This window comes from Panicum virgatum, chromosome 4K, assembly GCF_016808335.1.
Source record: "Panicum virgatum strain AP13 chromosome 4K, P.virgatum_v5, whole genome shotgun sequence".
Taxonomy (NCBI): domain Eukaryota; kingdom Viridiplantae; phylum Streptophyta; class Magnoliopsida; order Poales; family Poaceae; genus Panicum; species Panicum virgatum.
Genome location: NC_053139.1, coordinates 32645881 through 32662382, shown reverse-complemented (window position 1 = coordinate 32662382; position 16502 = coordinate 32645881). Strand labels below are relative to the sequence as shown.

The 16502-nt window shown below is 44.5% G+C and overlaps 1 protein-coding gene across 2 annotated transcripts; it reads left to right on the top strand.

The window, feature by feature from the left end:
* Window positions 1-1041: 1041 nt before the first annotated feature.
* Window positions 1042-14121, top strand: LOC120703685 (acyl-coenzyme A oxidase 3, peroxisomal-like). Of its 2 annotated transcripts, XM_039987839.1 has the most exons (14): window positions 1103-1605; window positions 10610-10727; window positions 10829-10936; window positions 11023-11195; window positions 11276-11375; window positions 11461-11535; window positions 11975-12105; window positions 12319-12454; window positions 12537-12656; window positions 12734-12880; window positions 12960-13064; window positions 13144-13245; window positions 13402-13683; window positions 13774-14121. In XM_039987839.1, exons 1-13 carry the CDS (start codon window positions 1103-1105, stop codon window positions 13648-13650), a joined length of 2067 nt encoding a protein of 688 aa, XP_039843773.1. In that variant the 3' UTR covers window positions 13651-13683; window positions 13774-14121. The 2 variants fall into 2 exon arrangements, with proteins under 2 accessions (XP_039843772.1, XP_039843773.1); XM_039987838.1 differs by having other exon boundaries at window positions 1042-1605; window positions 13402-14121.
* The last annotated feature ends 2381 nt before the right edge of the window (window positions 14122-16502 follow it).

Below are 16502 nucleotides of genomic sequence, written 5' to 3'. Positions count from 1 at the left end.
ATTTTGGCGGTTCTGCCACAGCTGGTATCAGAGCCGAAACATACACACCAGAGTTTACGATGAACCTTAAAACTACTTTTGTAATAAAAGATGTGCTCAACAAAGTGTTTACAAAACTGACCAAGGCTGGGCGACGACACGCGTGGGCATCGGTCGATGGGAGACCAGCGAGGTTGATGGGATCTTCGTCGGATGTGGCATGCGAAGACCGACCTGAGTTATGGGTCGTGGGGGGCCTCCTGAGCTGTAATCCACTCACAATTGTAGGGGGAGAAATTACCCAAGGGTTCGAGAATATACCTGGAATATTACCGGTGTAAGGGTTCAATGTTGTAATTGCACATGGAAGGCGGACTGTCGCCTATAAATACCCCTGTAATAATCCTTGATGGGACATTGAATACAGAGAGAGAATACCGGATGATTGTCCGAAGACCTTCCTCACTTCTCTGTGTTCGATTCATCTTTGCACCGAACATATTCCTGACTGTTGTAGTGTTCGTCCGCCCCGAAGACACTCTCCACTAACAGTTATGATGCGGATGATACAGTGTTGTGAACAAATATTTGTATATCCGTTTCATGGATGCTAACTGTACTTCATTATTGTGTAGACATTTTGCTTGGGCATCAATATGAATTTTGCTTGGGCATAAATATGAATCTTGCCTACAACATTAGTGTAGACATTTTGCTTTGGCATCAATATGAATTTTCTTTCTTTTATAACTCCAGCCATTGTTCTCTTTTCTCTGATTATTATGATGTGAGCACGTGGTAGAAAACTTTTTATAGTGTTTGGCAAACTGGGATGGAGAATGAGAAAGTTACTACATGATTCAGTTACTCGATATCAGTAAAATGATATTTTCTTTTTTCCCCTCTTCGAACGTGTATAATGTGAATGAATAGTCCAATATTAATTAATGAATTTAATGGTCAACGATTTTTAAATAATCACGCGTACACTTTACTAGTAGTATATAAAAAAATAGAAAGCTCCTCGTCGTTGTACGGGAATCGATAGCTTGCAAGTTTCCTCCTTCCCCTGCCTGTGTTGCCCGGTCCGCTTTCCCACATCAGCTCCAAATCCCTGACGCCGATGGACCCCGCCGTGTCCCCCGCCGGCCGGCGCGCGGCCGCCATCGCGCGGCACCTCGCCGCCGGCGCGCTCCCCGTTCCACCGCCCCTCGCTGCCGCGGCCGCGCTGCTGGGCCCCTCCCCTTGCCTCAGCTACGCGCCGCCGGAGTCGGCCGAGAACGCGCCGGCTTTCCCGCCCACAGAGCTCCGTGCGCTACTTGACGGGCACCATCTCATGGAGCGCGACTGGGTGTTTCGCGTCATGGAGGAGAGCCAGCTATTTTGCCCGCGTCAGCGTGGCGGCGGGAGTAGGGTCTTCGTGGCGCCGGATTACAACGACGGGAAGGAGGCGCAGCGGGAGGCCACGATGCGGCGCATCGCGCACCTGGCGCAGCGAGGTGTGTTCCGCGGGTGGCTCACCGAGCCCGGAGCCGAGGTTGAGCTCCGCAAGCTCGCGCTGCTCGAGTGCCTAGGTGTCTACGACCACTCCCTCGCCATCAAGATCGGCGTCCACTTCTTTCTCTGGTACGCCAATTTCCCCAATTGCCCATCGATTTTCCCCATCTCACGTTTTCTCGTCAATTACTTGATTGGATGCTTAGAATCCGCATAAGAACAACGCTTATTATTGAAGAATTGTGCGGCTATCTATCTCTGTTTCGCGCTCTGACTTCAGATGGTCGTCCATGGTGTTCATCCTAGAGCTAGGAGCTTCGCCTCTGTCCTAATTTGCAGTGATTGCACTCCATTAAGACGATGCCTTGTTCTGAGATGAAATTAAGATGATTAACTTGATCAAAGTCAGGGAAACTTTGACGCTCTGTTATGGTGAATTTAGGTTCTCTCAACAGTTGCTCTTGTAACTTTGTAAGAATTTTAGTTGCAGCGCTGTTTGGGTTAGTTAAGATCTCCGGGGATTTTAGTACTTTTTGCTGACTTGGTTTTGAAATGTCTTGTCTTCTCAGACATGTTGTGTTTTTTTATACGGAGTATATGACAAATGCGGAGTAATAAGGATACTGGTACCCAATAGTAGTGGCTTTTATTTATACTTGCTTAGTTGCTTTTCCATGGTGATAAGATAGAAGATCAAGTTGGCCTAAGAATAAGAAGAGTCAAAATGCTTGGTGCCGGTGGCTGTATGCTTTGGTACGTCAAGGGTACAAGCTGTACTACTCGCAGACGCAAAACATGAGACTATTGGCACGTTGACGCAATATGTCCACGCTAAGTTCCGCGTACTCTTTCATTGTCACGTTCGCTCAATCACTCGGTTTCTCCTCACGCGCTTTGGAATCTTGCTCCCCACTTCGTTGGTCATGCCGCCTCTTTGTTTACCTCAAAGCTGCCTCATTGTCCCGCTCCCACACCTGCACGATCCGTGATGCACCCGACCTCACCTTCACAGGCGGCCCGCTGTGCCGCTACCATCACGCGACATCTCGCTGGCGCCACGGCTCCTGTCCCAGGGAGGACTTCCCTGGTACTGTCTTGCCGCCTGAGCTATCTCGCGCTGGAGTCTAGCAAGCCGCCGACGGCGTTTGTCCTGACTCCTGAGTGACCTCAGGCGGCTGCTGGACGAGCTCTTCCACGCCATGGAGAGCGCCCTCTTCTGCAGCCGGCATGCGGGGACAGGCGGCATGGTGTTGTGGTGCCGGACTTCAACAAGGGGAAGGAAGGGCAGAGGGGCGCAACAATGCGGCAGATCATGCGGCACGGTGTGTTCCGAGGGTGGCTCAGCGAGGATGGCGCCGAGGCTGAGCTCCACAAGATTGCCCTCCTCGACTGCATCGACGTCTATGGCCATTCTCTGGCCAAATCTTCCTCTAGTGATTACTGCTACAACTACTTCCACCGTTATTCACAGTTATAAGCCATATCCTTCATGCGCAGTTACTGGGTGCTTACTTATAAAACATTCCCAAGCTTCATGACAAATTAACAAGTTTATGTCATTTTTAATTTCATTGCATTAAGTTTCATCTGGTGGTATGATACATTGCTGTGGAAACTCTGAGATTGTAATTCTGTTGTGCCATTCATAAAAATCCTTCGCTTCTTCTGGATTGGCAATATTACTAACAAAAAACTGGTTACTTTGTATCCAATAGCTATAGAGCTGGTGTCGAACAGCTCGAAGCTATGATTGATGCACATCAGGATGTCCTTCAATCTTGTTCTTTTATTAGAATTTATTCGGACTTGTCACAGAATAAAAGACTGCAACCTGTATTTTCGCATCTAGATGGTTGTTTCTAAGAGTTTCTTGTGGCTCTTTAGACTAACGTACAGGAATGGTTGGAAGAAAATGTTAGAAATCTAGGCAATTTTCGGGCACAATTTAATTCCAAAATTAAATGTATAAACTAGCAATATTTCTATGACTTTAAGGAGTAAAATAAAACATGTGAACATGTTTATACTTATCACACATATAAGCATAAACAATATAAATAACCAAAGTTTCAGGGAGTACCCTAAAGCGGGGCCGTTGCCGGAGGCATTGGCTGCGCTGTTACCAACTGGAGTAGACATCTACTCGGTTGGCCTCAGTCGAAGTAGTCGAACTAAATCGGTGCAGGAAGAAGTTCGCAGTGCAGTCCCGCGAACGGTCACCAAGATGTAGTCGACGTAGTCGTTCGGCCACCAGAATGTAGTCGACGTAGTCATTCGGCTCGTCCACCAGGAAGTAGTCGTTCAATCGGGCAAAGCCTTAGTATTTTTGAGCAGTCACGCTAAAGCGTTACCCAAAAACCTGATTGCCCGCCTATCCCGTGCAGGATCTCAAGGCGAGCAAGGTTTCGGAGGCCTGCTCACGCTAATTCTGTGCGCGCAGAAATTAGCGTTGGGGAACTCAGTTGTTGCAACTGGAGAGGGAGAAGAGAGGAGCCGAGTTGCCTCAGTGCTCTGGTCCAGAATGGATGAGGGGAATGGCACTCCTTATATAGTGACTCAGGTGCTCAGGATCATTGAACCTGGACACCATCAGAGTCATTTAGGTGATGCGGTTATGGTCATTAATTACAGATTTAATTGCACGTTTAACCGCACGATTAATGGCTGTCAACGGCAAAATAGCCATCACATCGCACCGCGCCACGCCGCACCGCACCGCACCGCACCTGCACGTCACGTCCGGCCGCGCATGCGCAAGCGCACGCGCACGCGCACGCGCACCGCCCGTCCGGCCGGCCGGCCGCGCCGCGCCGCGCCTCGCCTCGCCTCGGCCACGGCCACGGTCCCGGCCCGGCCCGGCCCGGCTCAGCGAGGCGAGCGAGCACGCGCGCGTGTGGTTCACCGTCCTCCTCTTACCGGCTTCACAAGTGGTGTACACGAAGTCCACCTTTTAAGTCGGTTGAGATCCTCCTCAATTCCCGGTACGGAATTAAGCATTGATTCCCTAGCATTAATAGTGGGCTTTAAATTCTTTTAATGCTTTAGAATAAATGGGCCAAGCCCATTACTCCAACAATCCCCACCAAGAAATTCAAGCCACACTAGAAATACCCTCATTCCCTCATTGATATACCAGTATTCGACAGAGACTGTTAAGTTGAACTTCCATCTAGGACAAAGGCTATACTTATTCACAACTGTGCAATGGACTGTGCCTTGAATTGCCAGTTTTGTGCAAACAAGTTTGACCAGAGCCCTACACTGGTACTAGGCTGCAAAAGCATCCCCGCGGTTTGGAGCTTATAAGTCATACTCCAGGCCCTTCATGAGTTTCTAGAGAATACCCAATTCTCATAGACCATGACCAGTGGTCAAACTCATATAGGTGTGTTCCTTTCAGATGTTCTGTAGGACAACATCTTTGTTTCAAGAAAACAACTCATTTGTTTAAAAGAAACCACCTGGCACACATTAAGGTATAGACCAACCTGCCATACAGATTAGAAGAGAAATGCACCTTATACACGGAATGAGCCCTTTTCACAAAGGTTCTCTTCTCACAGTCAGACTTTAGTTTGTTTCACCATCCTAATTCACGGGATCTCCGATCACATAGGACAGGTTTCCACTATAGAATGACTCACGTGGGTCTCAAGCCCAATTCCATAGATGCATTGTCTATCACATTTCGTGAAAGACCCTTTGTAAACTGATCTGCCAGATTTTTAGCCGTCTGAACATAGTCCAGGGCTATAACTCCGGAGTTTCTCAATTTTCTGACAGATTTCAACCGCCTTTTCACATGTCTAGATGACTTCATGTTATCCTTTGAACTATTCACCTTGACAATTACCGTTTGATTGTCACAGTTCATTAGGATTGCCGGTAACGGTTTTTCAACTATCGGCAAGTCCATAAGGAGCTCACGAAGCCACTCAGCCTCAACAGTGGCGGTATCTAATGCTGTGAGTTCTGCTTCCATAGTTGACCTCGTTAAGATGGTCTGCTTGCAAGACTTCCAGGAAACAGCTCCACCACCAAGTGTAAACACATATCCACTTGTGGCCTTTATCTCATCAGCATCAGAAATCCAATTTGAATCACTATACCCTTCTAGTACCCTTGGGTACCCGGTGTAGTGAATTCCATAGTTCATTGTCCCCTTCAGATAGCGCATTACTCTTTCAAGACCCTTCCAATGATCATCTCCCGGGTTTGAAACAAACCGGCTCAGTTTGCTTACAGCAAACGAGATATCAGGTCTTGTAGCGCTCGCTAAATACATTAATGAACCAATGATCTGAGAATATCTCAGCTGATCTCGCATTATCCTTTTGTTCTTTCTAAGAATTAAACTGGCATCATATGGTGTTGAGACAGGTTTATAGTCACTATAACCAAAGCGACTTAACACCTTCTCCACATAGTGAGACTGTGTAAGAATCACCCCACCATTGATCTCTTTTACCAGCTTTATATTAAGGATAACATCAGCTTCTCCCAGATCCTTCATCTCAAAATTTTGAGATAAAAACTCTTTGACTTCCTTAATCACATTAAGGCTAGTGCCAAAGATCAGTATGTCATCTACATACAAGCACAAAATCACTCCTTCAGCCCCACCATAGCGATAGTACACACATCTGTCAGCTTCGTTCACAACAAAGCCGGCAGAGGTCAAAGTTCTATCAAACTTTTCATGCCACTGCTTAGGCGCTTGCTTGAGACCATATAAAGATTTTAACAACTTACAAACCATTCCTTCTTGACCCTTTGATACAAACCCATCCGGCTGATCCATATAGATCTCCTCTTCTAACTCTCCATTGAGGAAAGCCGTCTTAACGTCCATCTGATGAACGAGAAGACCATAAGAGGCTGCCAAGGAAAGTAACACTCGAATTGTGGTCAATCGGGCAACTGGTGAATAAGTGTCAAAGAAAATCTTCTCCTTCTTTTTGTGTATAACCCTTGGCCACAAGCCTAGCCTTGTACTTTTCAATAGTACCATCTGGCCTAAGCTTTTTCTTTAACACCCACTTGCATCCAACCGGTTTACATCCATAAGGACGTTCAACGACCTCCCAGGTTCCATTAGACATAATAGAATCCATCTCACTCCTTACTGCTTCCTTCCAATAGTCAGCATCAGGAGATGAATATGCCTCTTCAATGGTTCTGGGTGTATCATCTATGAGGTATACAATGAAATCATCACCAAAAGACTTTACAGTCCTTTGTCTCTTGCTCTTTCTCGGAGCATCATTGTTATCCTCCTCAGAATTTTCTACAAGTGTATGTTCATTGTGTTCTATCGGCTCAGCAGAGCCATCATCCTTGATGAACTCTTGCCTAGATGAACTTGTTTCATCTCTCATGGGAAAAATGTTTTCAAAAAATGTAGCATCTCTGGACTCCATTATAGTACCAACATGCATGTCAGGTACTCCAGATTTCACTATTAAAAATCTATATCCAACGCTGTGAATAGCATAACCTAGAAAGATACAATCCACAGTTTTAGGTCCAAGCTTACGTTTCTTGGTTATTGGCACACTCACTTTTGCCAAACAACCCCATGTACGTAAGTATGACAGTGTTGGCCTTTTCTTCTCACATTCCTCGAAAGGAGTTATCTCTTTATTCTTTGTAGGAACACGATTTAGGACATGACATGCAGTCAATATAGCCTCACCCCACCATTCCTTGGAAAGTCCCGCTGTATCTAACATGGCGTTAACCAAATCCGTTAGAGTGCGGTTCTTTCTTTCGGCAACCCCATTTGACTGAGGTGAATAGGGAGGCGTCCTCTCATGAATAATACCATGTTCCTCGCAGAATAAAGTAAATAAGTTTGAGAAATACTCGCCACCACGATCTGACCTAACTCTTTTGATCTTTCTCTCAAGTTGGTTTTCTACTTCAGCTTTATAGATTTTAAAGTAGTATAAAGCTTCATCTTTTGACTTCAACAAATAGATGTAACAAAATCTAGTACTATCATCAATCAAAGTCATGAAATATTTTTTACCACCTTTTGTCAACACTCCATTCATTTCGCACAAATCGGAATGAATTAATTCTAAGGGTGCCAAGCTCCTTGCCTCCGCGATCTTATGAGGCTTACGAGTTTGTTTTGATTCAACACATACATGACACTTAGAATTTTTGACAAAAGTGAACTTTGGAATTAAGCTCAAATTAGCTAAGCGCATCATACAACCAAAATTAACGTGACAAAGCCTCGAATGCCAAACATTTGTTTCATCAACGTTAATAACATTGTATGCAATTTTATTACAAACATCTGACAAAGAAAGACGGAACAAACCTCCGCTTTCATAACCTTTTCCAACAAAAGTACCAAACTTAGACAAGATACATTTATTGGACTCAAAGACTAATTTGAAACCATCTCTACACAGTAGAGAGCCGCTGACTAAATTCTTCTTGATGGTGGGGACATGCTGCACGTTCTTCAGCTGCACGGTCTTCCCCGAAGTAAACTTCAGATTTACCGTACCAACACCAAGAACACGCGCATGTGATCCGTTCCCCATCAGCAAGGAGGAAGTCCCGCCGGTCTGGTAAGAAGAGAACAAAGAAGCATCAGCACAAACATGAATATTAGCACCAGTATCAACCCACCACTCGGGTGAACCAAAGACTGAAAGAACAGTAGGTAATAAATTACCGTACCCCGAAGTTCCTCCAGGCTCGCTAATAACCATGTTGGCGGAGTTGTTGCCTTTGCGGTTCGGACACTTTGCAGCAAAGTGATCCGTACTAGCGCACACATAGCAAGCTCCCGTCTTCTTCTTCTTCTTAAAAGTGGTTGTCTTCTTAGTCTTTGGTTGGTTCTGCGGTGGCTTTTTCTTGTTCTTGTTGGAGTTGTTCTTCTGAACAAGATTGGCACTTGAAGCACCAACAACTCCTTTCCCACGTATGTCCTTTGCTCTCGCCTTCTCCTCAACATCAAGAGTCCCTATGAGTCCATCTATTGTGAACTCCTGTCTCTTATGTTTTAGAGAAGTAGCAAAGTCCCTCCAAGAAGGTGGCAGCTTAGAGATTATACCTCCAGCCACAAACTTATTGGGTAACACACATGGGGACTCTTTGCTGCAATTTTTGAGATCTTTTGCCAGAGTATGTATTTCATGAGCCTGTTCCACTACAGAACGGTCTTCGACCATCCTGTACTCAAGGAACTGCTCCATGATATACAACTCACTCCCGGCGTCAGATACTCCATATTGAGCCTCAAGAGCATCCCACAAAGCTTTGCCAGTTGGCAGCCGGATATAAGAATCCACCAGGTTATCACCGAGAAAACTAATGATCAAGCCTCGAAAGAGGATATCAGCCTCATCGAACGCACTCCCTTCCTCTGGAGAGAATTGTTCAGGCTTACCCTCTTTCACATGGATCACTCTCGATAATGTTAACCACAGTATAAGCCGCTCTTGCCAACGTTTGTAATTTGAACCATCAAAAGGTGATGGTTTGATTGATGCAGCAAAGCTAGATACCGAAAGCCTATTAACATCATCAGGTTTTTGGATTGTTAGAAATCTAGGCAATTTTCGGTATATTTTAATTCCAAAATTAAATGTATAAACTAGCAATATTTCTATGACTTTAAGGAGTAAAATAAAACATGTGAACATGTTTATACTTATCACACATATAAGCATAAACAATATAAATAACCAAAGTTTCAGGGAGTACCCTAAAGCGGGGCCGTTGCCGGAGGCATTGGCTGCGCTGTTACCAACTGGAGTAGACATCTACTCGGTTGGCCTCAGTCGAAGTAGTCGAACTAAATCGGTGCAGGAAGAAGTTCGCAGTGCAGTCCCACGAACGGTCACCAAGATGTAGTCGACGTAGTCGTTCGGCCACCAGAATGTAGTCGACGTAGTCGTTCGGCTCGTCCACCAGGAAGTAGTCGTACAATCGGGCAAAGCCTTAGTATTTTTGAGCAGTCACGCTAAAGCGTTACCCAAAAACCTGATTGCCCGCCTATCCCGTGCAGGATCTCAAGGCGAGCAAGGTTTCGGAGGCCTGCTCACGCTAATTCTGTGCGCGCAGAAATTAGCGTTGGGGAACTCAGCAACTGGAGAGGGAGAAGAGAGGAGCCGAGTTGCCTCAGTGCTCTGGTGCAGGATGGATGAGGGGAATGGCACTCCTTATATAGTGACTCAGGTGCTCAGGTTCGTTGAACCTGGACACCATCAGAGTCATTTAGGTGATGCGGTTATGGCCATTAATTACAGATTTAATTGCACGTTTAATCGCACGATTAATTGCTGTCAACGGCAAAATAGCCATCACACCGCGCCGCACCGCACCGCACCGCCCCGCCCGTCCGGCCGCGCCTCGGCCACGGCCACGGCCACGGCCACGGCCACGGCCCGGCCCGGCCCGGCCCGGCCCGGCTCGGCGAGGCGAGCGAGCGCGCGCGCGCGTGTGGTTCACCGTCCTCCTCTTACCGGCTTCACAAGTGGTGTACAAGAAGTCCACCTTTTAATTCGGTTGAGATCCTCCTCAATTCCCGGTACGGAATTAAACATTGATTCCCTAGCATTAATAGTGGGCTTTAAATTCTTTTAATGCTTTAGAATAAATGGGCCAAGCCCATTACTCCAACAGAAAAAACAGCACGTTTTTCTTCCTTTGGCAAGAACCTGCTTGTATTGCAGTAACAGTTGACCTAGTTATACTGTTGTCGGTACTACCAACCAGGGGCCCAGAGGGCCTCAGACCCCCTAAGTCCCCAAAAATACTCAATGCCTTACTGGGCTGCCTTCCACCATGGATCAACTTTTCTTATTTCCTTTGGCAAATAATTTAATTTTTTGTTCAGCGCAAATACTGCCTCTTCCAGAATTTCTATCACTAATTTTACATTTATTACAAAGAAGTTATCTGGAAGCGGTCCTCTTTGACGACATGTTTTCATCCCTCTTTGAAAATTTTGAGCAGAATTTCACATCCAAATTTAAGGAGCTAATATTGGCCTGCACCTTAATTTTAGTCTTAATAGAAAATCATACAATATATTGTATTTTGTATTGAGTTCTTTTTCTTGCATTTTTCTCATGTTTAGTTTGTATTATTTATTCATATATTCCAGGGGCAGTGCTATCAAGTTTCTTGGAACAAAGCGCCACCATGACAAGTGGTTGTTGGCCACGGAAAATTATGATGTCAAGGGTTGTTTTGCAATGACAGAACTAGGCCATGGAAGCAATGTAAGTGCAGAATTTTGGGCTAAGAATTTCAATTTTGGATGGTATATATCTGGGTTGCCATGCTGATTAAGCTCTGCTTCACTGTTTCTTTCATACAAAAGGTGCGAGGAATAGAGACAATAGCAACTTATGATTCAAAAGCAAGAGAGTTTATCATAAATACTCCATGTGAATCAGCTCAGAAGTACTGGATTGGTGGAGCTGCTAACGTAAGATAACACTTCACTTTCCTAGCTCTATGTGTCTGCTGCGCATTTGGTTATAATTTACTAAAACTATTCGTGCCCTTTTGCAGCATGCGACGCATACAATAGTCTTTTCTCAACTCCATATAAATGGGAAAAGTGAAGGAGTCCATGCTTTTCTGGCTCAAATTAGGGATGAAGATGGAAATGTATTGCCTGATATCCATATAGCTGACTGTGGCCATAAGATTGGATTGAATGGTGTTGATAATGGCCGGATTTGGTGAGTAATTGTATTTCTTGTTTTTTCTTGTTATATATGCCATTCTTTGTATATCAATATACCTTTTACCTCAATACCAGGTTTCAGAATATACGTGTTCCTCGCGAGAACTTGCTTAATTTTGTTGCTGATGTTTTGCCAAATGGGCAATATGTTAGCGTGATAGATGATCCGGATCAGGTCCGCTTCACTCAATATGTTGACATGATAGATGAGCTACATTTTGCTATTTTTTTTCTGAAGAACTGACAATGTTGATTTGCAGAGGTTTGCAGCTTTCCTTTCTCCACTTACACTTGGTCGAGTAAATATTGCAGTTAACTCAGTCTACATTTCAAAGGTGTGGCACTTTTTCCCCTGTAAACACAGATAAAAATGTTTTAGATGATTAATTTAACAAATATACTCCCCTAAGATTGCAGTTATTTGCTTTAAAAATTCAACAAGGCAATTAATTAAACTTGTCCCAGTCAGGGGTAATCAACCAGCTTTACTAAAGTGAAATATCACTGGATTGGGCAAGGGATAGATAAACAAGTCGATTTTCCCTGCAAAACCTAGCTCATTTGGACAAGCATGGAAATTATCTGGGACCTGATTGTTTGTTTGAAGGAATGATTCTATCTTTTCGCCAGAAAGATAGGGTTGATTTGTTCTAAAATAACTAGCTTGGCCAAGTTTTACTCTTTACTGAGCGAATGTGCCTGGCGTTCAGTGTTGAAGCATGGATACAACTGTATTGCGCATAGTGATATGCTATTTACTTTCCATACATACAGGTAGGCTTAGCAATTGCTGTGAGATACGGTTTGTCGAGGAGGGCCTTTTCATTAACACCAGATGATCCTGAAATGTTGTTGCTTGATTATCCCAGTCACCAGCGACGCCTTCTACCACTGCTAGCAAAAGTGTATGCTACTACCTTGCTATTGTTTTGTGTATTTATAGTCAATATTTAATACAAATTCTTACTCTAGTTTAGCTACATTTTGTTCAAATCTAATTACCTTCTTGTGGTACAAAGCTTCCATACTCTGTAATTGATAGTGATAAATCATAGCACTGTTGTGCCAATGGTTTCATTTATGTAGCAGCTATCATTTCACTATGCTTCCTTGTGCAGATGTCTGATGAGCAGTGCTGGTAATTTTATGAAAAAGATGTATGTCAAGAGAACTCCTGAAATGAGCAAAGCCATACACATTTATTCTAGTGCCCTGAAGGCCACACTAACTTGGCAGAATATGATTACACTTCAGGTACTGTTAGTGTTGAACGAGCTACCGTTATGTTTCTTTATTCCAGTCACTTTCCTCACTGGATTTTCTATTAAATGTATAGGAGTGTCGTGAAGCCTGTGGAGGCCAAGGTCTAAAGACTGAGAACCGCATAGGAATTTTCAAAGCTGAATTTGATGTCCAGTCCACATTTGAGGGTGATAATAATGTTCTAATGCAGCAGGTTATTGTTGTTTTCAGTCATCCATGTATTTTATGAAAGCTGCTTCGTGTGGTTGTAAAATTTTTAATCTTGTTTAGGTAAGCAAAGCACTTTATGCTGAATTTTTGGCTGCACAAAAGAAGAAGAAGCCATTCAAGGGATTGGGATTGGAACACTTAAATGGTCAGAACCCTGTTATTCCTGATAAGCTGACAAGTAGCATATTAAGGAGCTCCAAGTTCCAGGTAACCATATTTTAGTTGTTACTTCTAATATATCTCTGGCATGCATACAGACTTAGAGTGGGTTTGTGTACATGAATAGATGGACCTGTACTGCTTAAGGGAGAGAGATTTACTAAAGCAGTTCACGGAGGAGGTTTCTCTCCATCTCGCACAAGGAAAAAGCAGAGAAAAGGCTTTGATGCTGGTATAATTCAGATTTCACTGTGCGCTATTTTTCCTGTTAAAAAATTTATTTGTCATTGATATAAATGACATTCTCCCAGAGCTACCAACTTGCTGAAGATTTAGCTAGAGCTTTTACTGAGCGTACAATCCTCCAAATATTTTTGGCAGACGAGATGAATGTTCCTTCTGGTTCCCTAAAGGTATATTCACACTTTTGTTTAGTCTACAATTGTATTATTTTGCTTGCCACTATTGTCAAATAAATCAATCCTTTCTTTGGTCTTTTTCATTGGAAAGTAGAATTATGTTTCATATTTAATCGTAACATAATGCTAATGTTACATTTCATTTTCCAGGAGGTGCTGCTCTTGCTGAGGTCTCTGTATGTTATGGTCAGCATAGATGAATCTGTGTCTTTCTTAAGATATGGATATTTGTCACGTGACAACGTAGCCAGTGTGCGGAATGAAGTCCTGAAACTGTGCAGTGAACTCAAGCCCCATGCGCTTGCTGTTGTCAGTTCTTTTGGAATCCCTGATGCATTCCTTAGTCCACTTGCTTTTGACTGGATTGAGGCAAATGCTCTGTCAACTGGGAGCCACTAATCTCAGAATTCCATATAGAACCCACTAAGCCAGGTATCGAGTGGAAGTACAGGTGGATTTGCTGCTTCCTGTCGTTTACAAAGTTTATGATAATTGTTGTGAAGTGTATACTTGGAAACGCAGATGCTTTTTCAAAATGGGAAGGAAATGCAGATGCTGATCCAAGATGCAACTGGAGACTTCTTGAACTTGTTGTGTAGAGTAGCATGCTTCAATAAGCAAACGTAGCTTACAGGCTACAGTCCATGTAATGGAGCTTCCAACAGTAATTGCTTACAGAGTGATGTTACCGCTGTTTGAACAGTAACAAAAAAAATAAGCTGGTAATGCTGCCTTCAGGAATCAGGATGCTCAAGCAGCGATCCCATGTTCAAATTCATGTTGATCAAATTATTGATGCAGTTATAAAGGCATCAGTATGGATATATTTGAGTACATCTGTAACAAGTGTTGATCACCTGTGCATCTTAATACTCCCTCCGATCACAAATGTTTGACATGAAAATTATTTTATTGTGAAGTGAGTTGATCCCTATGGACTTAGATGAGGAGGAGATGAACACATGGTATCTTTGGATGCCATGTAGGAAGCTGATGAGTTCCTTTGCATTTTTATAAGCTGATGAGCGATGACACAGGACATCGAGCCTTTGATTTGATAAAATTTTGGAAAGAGCTGCAGGTAGGTGGGAGACTGCTTGCACTATGTGAAACACGAACATTGGTAATGACTAATGAGCATAGCCAACGATACTATTTATGGGTTACTAATGACCTGTCATCGGTGATGGGTAAAAACCCATTACCAATTACACGCAATGGTAACGGGCGTTATTAAACATCGGTTGCTAAACTTAATTACCAATCAACCTTTGCGTTTGCTCCCTAGGCCCACAAGTAATAGTAACTGGCTTCACCGGACGTCCGTTACCTTTAACCTCCATTAGTAACGGATGTCGGTTAAGCCGGTACTGATAACAGTTACCAATGACCACGTGCGGCTAGTCCCTCTGGCCCACCATAAGTATTGGTAGCAGTCCTACTTTTGTGACAGTTACTAATGACAAATCAAAGGTCACGGTTGGATCTTGAAGCCTGTTACCACTCATCTTTGTAAGGTGACGGTTGGCACTTGATGACCGTTACAAGTGATGTTACCACGGTGACAGTGGTCACTTGAAACCCGTTACCATTGATGTTTGTAAGGTGACAGTTGTTGTAACATCCCAGCCCACAGGCCAGATGGCCGGGCCGAATCCTGGGGTTACTGTAGCTCACTACTGTACAACCAAAAAATACTGTAGCATCGGATGGATAGTCCCATGTTAGATATTTAGGCAATTTCGGGCACAATTTAATTCCAAAATTAAATGTATAAACCAGCAATATTTCTATGACTTTAAGGAGTAAAATAAAACATGTGAACATGTTTATACTTATCACACATATAAGCATAAACAATATAAATAACCAAAGTTTCAGGGAGTACCCTGAAGCGGGGCCGTTGCCGGAGGCATTGGCTGCGCTGTTACCAACTGGAGTAGACATCTACTCGGTTGGCCTCAGTCGAAGTAGTCGAACTAAATCGGTGCAGGAAGAAGTTCGCAGTGCAGTCCCGCGAACGGTCACCAAGATGTAGTCGACGTAGTCGTTCGGCCACCAGAATGTAGTCGACGTAGTCATTCGGCTCGTCCACCAGGAAGTAGTCGTTCAATCGGGCAAAGCCTTAGTATTTTTGAGCAGTCACGCTAAAGCGTTACCCAAAAACCTGATTGCCCGCCTATCCCGTGCAGGATCTCAAGGCGAGCAAGGTTTCGGAGGCCTGCTCACGCTAATTCTGTGCGCGCAGAAATTAGCGTTGGGGAACTCAGTTGTTGCAACTGGAGAGGGAGAAGAGAGGAGCCGAGTTGGCTCAGTGCTCTGGTCCAGAATGGATGAGGGGAATGGCACTCCTTATATAGTGACTCAGGTGCTCAGGATCGTTGAACCTGGACACCATCAGAGTCATTTAGGTGATGCGGTTATGGCCATTAATTACAGATTTAATTGCACGTTTAATCGCACGATTAATGGCTGTCAACGGCAAAATAGCCATCACATCGCACCGCGCCACGCCGCACCGCACCGCACCGCACCTGCACGTCACGTCCGGCCGCGCATGCGCAAGCGCACGCGCACGCGCACGCGCACCGCCCGTCCGGCCGGCCGGCCGCGCCGCGCCGCGCCTCGCCTCGCCTCGGCCACGGCCACGGTCCCGGCCCGGCCCGGCCCGGCTCAGCGAGGCGAGCGAGCGCGCGCGCGTGTGGTTCACCGTCCTCCTCTTACCGGCTTCACAAGTGGTGTACACGAAGTCCACCTTTTAAGTCGGTTGAGATCCTCCTCAATTCCCGGTACGGAATTAAGCATTGATTCCCTAGCATTAATAGTGGGCTTTAAATTCTTTTAATGCTTTAGAATAAATGGGCCAAGCCCATTACTCCAACAATCCCCACCAAGAAATTCAAGCCACACTAGAAATACCCTCATTCCCTCATTGATATACCAGTATTCGACAGAGACTGTTAAGTTGAACTTCCATCTAGGACAAAGGCTACACTTATTCACAACTGTGCAATGGACTGTGCCTTGAATTGCCAGTTTTGTGCAAACAAGTTTGACCAGAGCCCTACACTGGTACTAGGCTGCAAAAGCATCCCCGCGGTTTGGAGCTTATAAGTCATACTCCAGGCCCTTCATGAGTTTCTAGAGAATACCCAATTCTCATAGACCATGACCAGTGGTCAAACTCATATAGGTGTGTTCCTTTCAGATGTTCTGTAGGACAACATCTTTGTTTCAAGAAAACAACTCAT

Bases quoted from the DNA above. Each gene is read 5' to 3' on its own strand.
- LOC120703685 (XM_039987838.1), top strand. From the start codon at position 1,103: ATGGACCCCGCCGTGTCCCCCGCCGGCCGGCGCGCGGCCGCCATCGCG. The intron at 12,106-12,318 runs GTATGCTACTAC...TTCCTTGTGCAG, and splicing joins CTACCACTGCTAGCAAAAGT to ATGTCTGATGAGCAGTGCTG. The intron at 12,881-12,959 runs GTAACCATATTT...GTACATGAATAG, and splicing joins TAAGGAGCTCCAAGTTCCAG to ATGGACCTGTACTGCTTAAG.